Genomic DNA, 9,866 nt, shown 5'->3' with positions numbered 1-9,866 from the left:
GAGGGTGGAAGAAAACAAAATCCTTTTGCCACAATCCTGACAGATATATGTGTACCCTGCTTTTGCTCTTTACATGGCACATATAGCCATAGTGCATCAGTTATCCAAAACACTAATCTCCAAACAGGAATTACAATTCCTATGGGTTTTGAGCACTGAACAGCTACCTTGCCTATTTCTCCTTCCAGATTGTGAACATCCAAAATATATTGCCCAGAAAGACTTGCCTAGAATCCTTTACATGATTCTGACAAATGGGAAGAACAAAAATCTAACAAAAAGAGCTTAGGTACTGTTTTTTAAAACTAAGAATCTGGATTTGCAATCCCTCCTGCACAAAAAGCTTGTACTTTCAGAAAGAGCCTGCTAACAAAACATCCCTCCATTTGGGGTTTCTTCAACTTCAGCAACCAAAATTTATATATACTTTTGGAAACACTGGCTCTAATATGGCCAAAACTTTGGCTGCCTGTGCTTTCTCTGGATCTGTGTTTTATCAGAAAGCATGTGTTATAAGAAATGTGTTATAATTGGGTTGCTGACATTGTGTTCTAACCAGCGCAGCTAACAGCGTCAACTTACAGCTGAACTTCATTTTCTATTAAAAAGGTGTTTAGTACTATTAGTAGGAATAAAAGCCATTGCTGAATTTATTTTCATTTAATCCAGTTATATCCCATAAACTAGAAATCTACATGTGTGTTACCCAGTCAATTGACGGACTATTTCAGGTATTAGCTGTTTTTTTTTCAACACAGGTTTGGGAAATAATGTGAGTCATCTGAATAAGACACCTTAGTTAAGAGAGTTTGTGTTTTAACATAATACATGAAGAGGAACTTTCATTTCAATGGTTCTAAATTTTATGTGTATTTATAACAATTAGCTTGATTAACCATCAGTGGATTGTTTTATTACTGCTTTTCCTGAAAAAACAATTTTGCAAAAAATAAGAGGTAATACACAATAATGATTCTTAAATACATGAAAACTCACCCCAAATGTGGCAATCCTGACACACACAATGAAACAGATGTGCAGCATAAAGTGGATCTATCCCCAAACCTTTTATTTCACTTCCAATTATATTGCAAATACGAATAAATATTATATTAAAATATGACATCTGTATTTTTTAGACAATTTGCCGTTTTTGCTGAGATGTAAAATTAATTTAAAAAAAAAAAAGAAGGATCATCTTCCACCTTGTGGCATGCTGAGTTTTACAAAGGGCGGGTATGGTTGTACATGTTTACAGTGCTGCACAGCATCCTGAAGCTAACCAGTAGACCCTGAATGCTGTTCAACAAGGCTTGTTATCCAGAGGAAGAGCAAATCTACCAGTCTTTTCTGGCAAGGCTTCATGGAGCCTTTATCTCACTTTCCACAAGAATGCAGTAGCAGGATGAAGATGAAAACACCTCTTTTCCATGCTGAATTTCTGCTGTAGTAGAATGGCTTTCCCCTTGACAACATCCCATTTTGTTATGTGTTATGGACATGGTAGTAGTAGAGCCTACATATACAATCATTGTGCCATTTAAAGCAGATCTCAGAGACCCAGAAATGACAAGACAAGGATTATAATGATTTTCAGTTCAAACTGAATCAGTGGTCTCAACAAGATTAGCATACTTTCAGAATATTGCTAAGTATGAACATGATACGATGTTTGTGGTTAAAGCCATCCGTTTCTAGGACTCAGGTGTTAAAATGACCAATGAACTGTTGAGCAGAATGCTCTACAGCCTAAATTAGCCCTACTTTGATAATTGATTTCAGTTCTCTACTAAAAGGAGCGGTTGAGACTAAAAGACAACTAATTTTAGCAAAAAAAAAAAGAAAATAGCTTGGGTAAGTACTCTGAGAGACAATGATCACTTAAGAAACAGAGTCTCCATTTCCCCTGTAAAGGAAAAGTTTACAATGATGAGAGAAAACTTTATTATCTGCTTTCTGATAAAGCATCACTTCCAATTCAGCCAACTCAGCAATTAAAACTCCCAACATTACTTCTGTCAACATTTGCCAACTACTAATAATCAATAAGGTAAAGAGGTATTTAGAGAGTGTTACCAAGATCATTTCTACTTAAAGCAGAGCCCTCTAATAGTGGCTTCATTCCTTCTTCTCAGAGCTAAATTGGTTTAAATATGCCAGTGTATTAGTACTGCTCCTTTCTTTCCACAAGCTGTGCCTCCAGTTATCTGAGAAGACCTATGCAGTCCTGAATGGGAAGATTCAACCACACAGTGGTGAATGGAAAAAGTAGGATTGCAAGATACTGTCCATCATGGAAAATGCTGAAAAACCCTGACTTTGTAAATCAGTATCAACCAATGCGCTGCAAAATACATCATAAACCTGAAGTTCTAGACAGCTAACTCTGAAGTAGTAACACCATTTTACATTTCAGAACATTTCACAAACATTAGGACAATCTCAGGAGGCCTTTGAGTCAATTTAATCCTTTAAGGGTGTTCCAACAGTTGAAAGTTATTGGAATATGCAGGTTTTCCAAACACATCTCCTCTTCAAAACAGATTTTTAAAAAAAGATTAGTGTGAGTATGTGGCATGTTTTGAGTTAATAATTCTCTGCTGGGAGATAAAATTTAACCTGGAGAAATAGGGTTTGATCCAGAAGAACTTTTTATTTAGGCTTTGGGCAATTGCATGTCTCCCAGCTAACCAAGATTTCTCCTTCAGCTAATACAGAACAGACATTCATCTTTCATGAGTTTTTAAGAATAAATGTTGAAATCTGATGGACCCTTTGGTGCAAAGCACTCTGGATGTACTCAGTTATTCAGCATTGCACAGGATTTTACTTGTTCAGTTGAACCAAACTGCAATTGCCGAAATTCATCTGTACCTGGAGGAAAACCAGCCCGCATCTATTATCTACTGGGCAGACATACCAGTTTACAGGTACTCTGCCCAGTTTCCTTATTACCTGCTTTCTGAATGACAAACTGAACAGATATAAGACTTCACAGATCTCTTTAAGAAGTCAAGGCAAAAATACCATTTTTATGCAACATCTGTTTTGATACTCATGTGTTGTAACAGAGTCCGATACGTGTAGATACCAGTTAATTTGGGGGTTACAAAGTGAAACTACATGTCACTGTAGGACTGATTCATTACATGGTGTATCTAGGAAATGAGCTGCTCAGCCATGAGCATTGGCACAGACTGTTGCTTTTCTAAAAATTAGGACAAAATGACTGTGGGAATCTTTATGCTTTAAGGGAAAATCTTCCACAAGCTCAGGAAACCTGGGATGAACTTTTTTCCTTTATGGGAAAGGAGGCCATGCTAGTGAACTACAGCTTGTGGTCACTTGCTGCTCTTTCTGCCCTGACATAAACCTGGCTTAACAGCAGAGAACTGTGGGAGAGAAGTGTACTGCTCAAACAGCTGCACTCTTATCTTCTTTGCCAGAGGCAAAATGGAGAGGAAACCTCCTCTGGCAGCCTTGGCCACTGCCCACGTGCATAACTGGTTCTGTCTGGGAGAGACAGTTGGGAAACAGGGAATCTATTCCAAGTGATCTGTGGAGTTTAAGATAAAATTCCAAGTAGAACAAACTTGCAGTAATGTAGTGAGCGATTGGAAATCACACTGTTCTTCAGTGCACTGATGCCCTTCCTTGGGGACCTAGCAGCAGGTCAACCAGGTAGAAAACAGTGTGAGATTAGCACAAATCTTTTTTCTTTATGAGATGTGCTTGAATTAAACTGAACATGGTCCCCAGAAATCAGTAACTGCTCTTTTAACTCCTGAAAGAAGCAGATGAGTTGCACTTAAAATATATCAACTGTTATGCCTTAAAAGCAACTATAAACAAGTGTTTAATGGTGGTTTTGACATTGTTCACACCAGCCTGTGAATGCATTTTTTTGCAAAACATTCCTGGGTGGGAATCGTGACAGAAGGGAGAAGAAGGTTTCCATTTAACACTTGTTTGAATACATGTGATTTGGTACTGTGGGTATACAGGAGCGTAATGTCCTCTTTCTTCTCCATTCGTGAGAGCTTTGGGAAGATCTGCCTGATGCCTGGTGGTACAGAGCGCTACCTTCGCAAGCCATCTCCAAAAGCTATGCTTCCTGCCATGAACAAGTGAGTTTCTTTGTTGCAAAGAGCCTTCTCACTGCTACACTTCCTAGGGGTAAACGATGTACTTTGTATGTTAGTGCACAGCAACATTTAAGCCATTCCACCAGCACAGCACCCACACCTGCTTTATGTTTTGGTTTGGCTTGTTTTGTTTTTTTTCATGGTGCTGAAAGTATTTGTTACCACAATAGCAGATAAATTTAAATTATATTTTTTAAGTGAAAAGTTCTGCCCAACCATTAAAGGGTTTTGACATTGATACTTATTTCTCACTTAGTGTTTGTCTATGGAAGAACCACTCAGCAGGTACTGCAGATCTGCCCATTTACCTCAGTTCCCAGAGGACAGCGGAAGACATGAAAAGAAAAAAAGAAAACAAAAAAGCAGGCAACTTGGTGACCTTTATAGACTTCCTTTATGTTGCCCTATTACTAAGACTCTGGATGCACACTGTAACCAAACCAAGCTTGCTGTTGGGCTTGAGGCAGGGAGCAGAAAGTTGGGAAATTCAAACTGTACTGTTGTCTCTGACCTTTGGACCTTCAACTGAGCACAGCTCTGCTGTACCAAAGTATCAGAAGGCACAGCTCTGTGGGTTTTAAAAGCAACATTATCGTTAACATTAGTATGCAGCTGCTGGAAGTGCTGATAGATCGTGTTTGTTGGTGGGTGTTCAAGTTGCTGTTATGGAGTATGTCTCAGCTGTGTGGCACCTGTGGTTCAATCAGCAACAGCAACATCAGTACTCCACATAAGTTTGGAAGAGGCCGGGAGCAGATTCCTAAGAGACCGTGCTACGTTCCTATCCCTAAATATAATGCACATATCCTTTTACTTGTCCCTTTGGAAACAGTATGTAGCACACAGACTATTTCAGAGCTTATTTTTATGGCACAGCTTGTATCAAATACAAGGTTTGTAACAACTTAAATATATGTTTCCCAGTATTTTACCCAAAACATGGATTTTTATACATTTTTTTCCTAGTTGGCACTAATACTACTAACAGTGGTAAATGACCATTAAACAATGATCCCCAATGTCAAGTGAAAAATACTAAAGAACATGTGAGTGATTAGAGTGCTAATCTCAGCTCAGCAATGATAACCCTGTGATTAAGCTTGACTAAAAAGGATTTCTTCATTATTTGCATGTGAACCTGCTCATCGTACAAAACCGACTTAATAGCAGGGATGTTTTGAACACTCCAGGTGTTCCCAGACTCGGACTATTTTTCTGCCTGTGACCATTGCCACGCTGGGACCTGAGGCGTTACGGATTCGCTTCTGCAGCCCGTGAGCGTCCCGTCCCGCACCCCGACAGGCGCTGCCACGCCGGGGCGGGGTTGCTCTGCCTGGCTCCGCAGTGCCCTGGCACCTCCTTCCCCTCAGTGGAGCACACCGCAGCGCTTTAAATCTCTCCCCGTTAACGCGCTTCCTCCGCACCAGGGAGGAGAAGCTCCCTGGCCGTGCTGCTGCCCTGCCGCGGCCCCAGGCCTCCAGCCCGCGCCACCCCAAGCGCGGGCGCTAGGCCCGGCCTAACGTCCCCGCCTGCCATTGAACGCCGCACCAGACACGTCACCGCCCCGCCGCGGCGAGGCGAGGCGGGCACAGCGCGACTGCGGCTGCGCCAGAGCGAGGGCTACGCGCCCCCGGCCGCCAATGGAGCGGATACAAAGTGACCTTGGCGGGGCGGTCCGCCTCCTTCCGCTGCGCTGCATCCGGGCGCTTCCCGCCGGCCCCCCGCGCCTGCGCGTAGAAGTCCCAGTCTGTCGGGTTTGAGGTGCGGCAGCCGGAGCGGGTGAGAAGGAGCGCTGCGCTATCCGCGATCATCGCCTCCTCTCTCTGTCGCCGCGGCTTCCTCACCCTCTCCCCTTTCTCTGCAGAGACACCGGACTGTGGGCCCCGGGACGCCGCCCCCTAAGATGTTCGCTTGCGCCAAGCTCGCCGCCTCGCCCTCCCTGGTGAGTGGGGGCGCCCAGGCCCACGGGGGGCGCCGGGGCCGCTTCGAATGCCGTGTCCCGGGCGGCGGCGATGATCGCGGGGCGCCCGGTAGTCGATCGGGTCCGTGAGGCCCTCGGTAGGCCCCTGAGACGAGTTAGTACGTGGGGCTGCCCGGCCGAGTGCGAAAGGGTGAAGGGGGCTGCGGTGGGCCCGGGTTCTCCTTCCCGCTTCCTTCGTGTGGGGCAGAGTCCTTTGCCAAGGTGAGGGGCCTTCCCGCACGGGCGATGAAGGGGGAGGGCAGCTCATCGAAAAGCTCTTGGGCCTGGTGCGCTCTGCACCTTGCTGTAGGTCAAACTCTAGCCTGTTGCTTGTCCAATGCAAGGCCGGGATTTTTTTGCCCTTGCAAAGACAAGGGGCTGTCCTGCTTGAAAACGCCCTCGCTAGCCTGCAGAACGTCTCGTTTTGCAGGGTGTAGGCGCGGGTTTACCCTGTAGGAAGAGCTCTCTGCACGAGCCGATATGACCTTAGTCTGCTGGAAGCCCAAGGACATATGCAAGCCGCTTGTGAAAGACGGTTCATTCATTTATGCCTGACGATTTAAAAGCCTATGTTATGTCTGTGCATTTAATAATTTTAGAATTAATTTTGATGGCTTTTGGGTTTTTATTTCAAAATGTGTATTGCTGCCTGCTGGTTTGCCTACTTTTTTGTTGCTGTTGTGCTGTATTTTCTCTCAGTATAAATCATGTACAGGTTCATTGAATGACATAACTATTCACAATAATGTCTCCTGAGAACAGTACTATCAGGTTTCATGGTTGTGTTCGCTTCTGTGGCTTTTATTGTATATCCAGATATGCAAAGATTGCTGTTTTTCGAGTAAGACAAATGGCTTAGTAGCTAATAGCCTTAGAATCTTACAGGCTATTGTATTGGAACAGCTGTGATCAAATGTGGGGGTTTTAATAGCTTTTTTCCTCCTCTTGCAGATCCGTGCTGGATCAAGAATCTTGTACAGACCAATTTCGGCATCTGTGTTGTCTAGGCCAGAGGTCAAGAATGGAGAGGTACCTTATAAACAAAATTCTGTATCTTCCTAAATTACCTGGTGAGCCTAAATGTCCTCAACCTAGAGTTCACTTGTACTAACTCAAATACCTATAGTATGAAACTTGCTTTAAGTCAAACACCTCATAATACCCGTTGCTGTCCTGCTGTTTCCCCTGAAAAGTCTTTTATATTTAAATTTGATTGCTTTCGTGTGGAACAGGTAACACTGAAGTTTTTTTAACTCTTAGTATAGTCTCATCACTTGGAAGAGCAGCTAGACATTGGATCTAATACAACTTTTGAAACTGCAAAATAACACTATTAAAGTGGTCATAGGTGATGATCTCTGTCTGAATATAATCTTTTTCATGTTTTGTTTTCTTAGGGCAACTCAACACTTAATGGGGCCCAAAATACTGTCTCCCGACTAGCACTTAGAGAATTCCAGACTAGTGCTATCAGCAGGGACATTGACACTGCTGCCAAATTTATTGGTGCTGGTGCTGCCACAGTAGGTGTGGCTGGTTCTGGTGCTGGTATTGGAACAGTCTTCGGTAGTCTAATCATTGGTTATGCCAGGTAATCAATCTCTGTCTTACAAAGCTCTCTAATTGCATGCAGGTATATGTTGAGACAGCACTCCCCAGATAAGCCAAGTGGTAATAAGGATGATGGCACTAAAATAAGTTCTGTTAATAATTACTGTTAGTGATAAACATGGCTAAATAGAATAATATGAAACTGCATTCATTGGGATGCCTCCATTGTTAAATTCAGAATTTTGTAAACTCCTACCTAGAGAAGAGACATGAAAAAAGTGAGATTATTAGACTTTGTTGATGTTCTGATCACCAAAGTCGTGTTTCAGCATTCAGTTCCAAAACTGAACTAAAAATCTAGCTTGGAGATTTTTTTTTCCCCATGTGAGGGGAGAGGTCCTAAAGAGAGACTGCATGAAAACTGGTAATAAGCAATGTGAGTTTGTATGCTTTAGACTTTGTAGTCAGGATTGTTGCTTAGAAATTGGTGCTTAATTCATTTTTCTGACACAATCAGCTTTGTATCTCAGGCTGTGTAACTGTTTTATAGAATGAAATCTGAAGGGGGTGGGAATTTTATAGTAGGGATGAGCTTCTTCCAGATAAGTTTACAGTGTTTGTGTAGTAGAAATAGTTCACGTGGTATCATGGAAGAGCAGACTTGATACTGACATAAAAAAAGCTTTTAACAGACTGTTTCATGTTCTTTGCTCTTTCAGCCAGGTAAGACAATGTCTTATTTCTTAATAAAGATTTTTAAGCTCTACTGAAGACGAGGAAGTTCACCTTCCACTTGAAGAAATACAAGTATTTTCAGTACAAAACTAATGTCTCCTTAATTTGGCATGAACATGTCAATAAGAGGTTGTAGAATATTACTTCATATTGAAGGTTTTTTCTACTCTTCCACACACTTGGAGAGATGATTCATTGCATTTTTGAAACAAACTGCTGTGTAGTTTGTTTTTTTTTTTTGGTCTAGGTGGTTTCAGTTCCTGTATTTGTGTTAGACTTACTTAAAATGCTACACACAAACTTCCTTGGAATATAGTTTTTGTGTCACAGATGTGAAATTTACAAAACATAATGCTGACAGTTCCTGCGTGGGAGGATGTGGAGAAGTCAAATTCAAAAGCATATAGGAATGTAGTCAACAAAAACTGTGCTTATTTGGAACAGCCATAAAAAGTCTGCATAACCTGAATCTAGTCTTAGTTGCCAACTCATTTGTCTTCAGTAAGATCCTTGCTAAAAATTACTTCTGCTTAGATTTATGGGATTTTCCTGTTACGGAATATGTGGCAAGGAAGTATGAGGTTCTGAATCTGTCAGATGCATTAAACTGTGTGAAAAACATCTTAATTGTAAAGATTAAAAGGACTTACACCTTCGCTTTCTTTTAGAAATCCTTCTCTGAAGCAGCAGCTGTTCTCATATGCTATCCTGGGATTCGCCCTGTCTGAAGCTATGGGTCTCTTCTGTCTGATGGTTGCTTTCTTGATCTTATTTGCCATGTGAAAGGAGATCTGCCTGTAATACTGGCATTGGAATGTAACTGCATTTTATGGGACTCCCAAAATGTTGGTATCATGGAAATTGATGCTATTTCCGAAGTCATTTCATTAAAGATAACAACTTTAACTGTCAACCTGTTGCCTGCATTTATTATCTTTCTCGCTAGGGTATCTGGAAGACAGCATCTTGTCATTCAGTCACCACGGATTTCTCCTTATAATGACATATCACATAGAACCCTTCAAATAATGACTTCAAGTCAAACATTTATTAATGTATATGGGCATGTTACTTGTCTGTTAAAGTTAATGTGGCATATCCTTGAAAATCAAAGGTTACACAGATTACATTTGAAAGGCTGTACTGCTGGCCTTGTTCCTTCACTTGCATTTCAAACTTACCCAGATCCGTTTCTGCACAGTTTTTCTCTCAGGCTGGTTGGCATGTAACGTGTTCTGGCGCCTTTTGCTAGAAGGAGCTAAACACAAATCCACAGTGATGGGAGAGTTCACTGCGTAAGTTTTCAGTTACATGATAAATTTTGATCACCATGGTAAAATATTTCCACTTGGGTCTGACCAGTGTTCCAGTTGAACTAAACTAACAGCTTCTTCAGGTGATCCACATTTTTAGGTGGTCTGGAATTGTGGCACATTGATACTACACTCTTACTTAGTTTCTGCATTCTTGGCATC

At 41.9% G+C, this 9,866-nt stretch overlaps 1 protein-coding gene across 1 annotated transcript; it reads left to right on the top strand.

Annotated features, from left to right (window-relative positions):
- Positions 1-5,794: 5,794 nt before the first annotated feature.
- On the top strand, positions 5,795-9,304 carry ATP5MC3 (ATP synthase membrane subunit c locus 3). Its single transcript, XM_057423767.1, has 5 exons — positions 5,795-5,924; positions 6,010-6,087; positions 7,057-7,134; positions 7,503-7,696; positions 9,060-9,304. The coding sequence occupies exons 2-5, from the start codon at positions 6,049-6,051 to the stop codon at positions 9,172-9,174; spliced, it is 426 nt and encodes a 141-aa protein (XP_057279750.1). The 5' UTR covers positions 5,795-5,924; positions 6,010-6,048; the 3' UTR covers positions 9,175-9,304.
- The last annotated feature ends 562 nt before the right edge of the window (positions 9,305-9,866 follow it).

The sequence above is a fragment of the Pezoporus wallicus genome, unplaced genomic scaffold (genome assembly GCF_028554395.1).
Source record: "Pezoporus wallicus isolate ANWC-B61680 ecotype Strahan unplaced genomic scaffold, APGP_CSIRO_Pwel_v1 contig_1181, whole genome shotgun sequence".
NCBI lineage: Eukaryota > Metazoa > Chordata > Aves > Psittaciformes > Psittacidae > Pezoporus > Pezoporus wallicus.
Note: the sequence above shows the minus strand (reverse complement) of the source record. Positions and strands in the feature narration are given on the sequence as shown.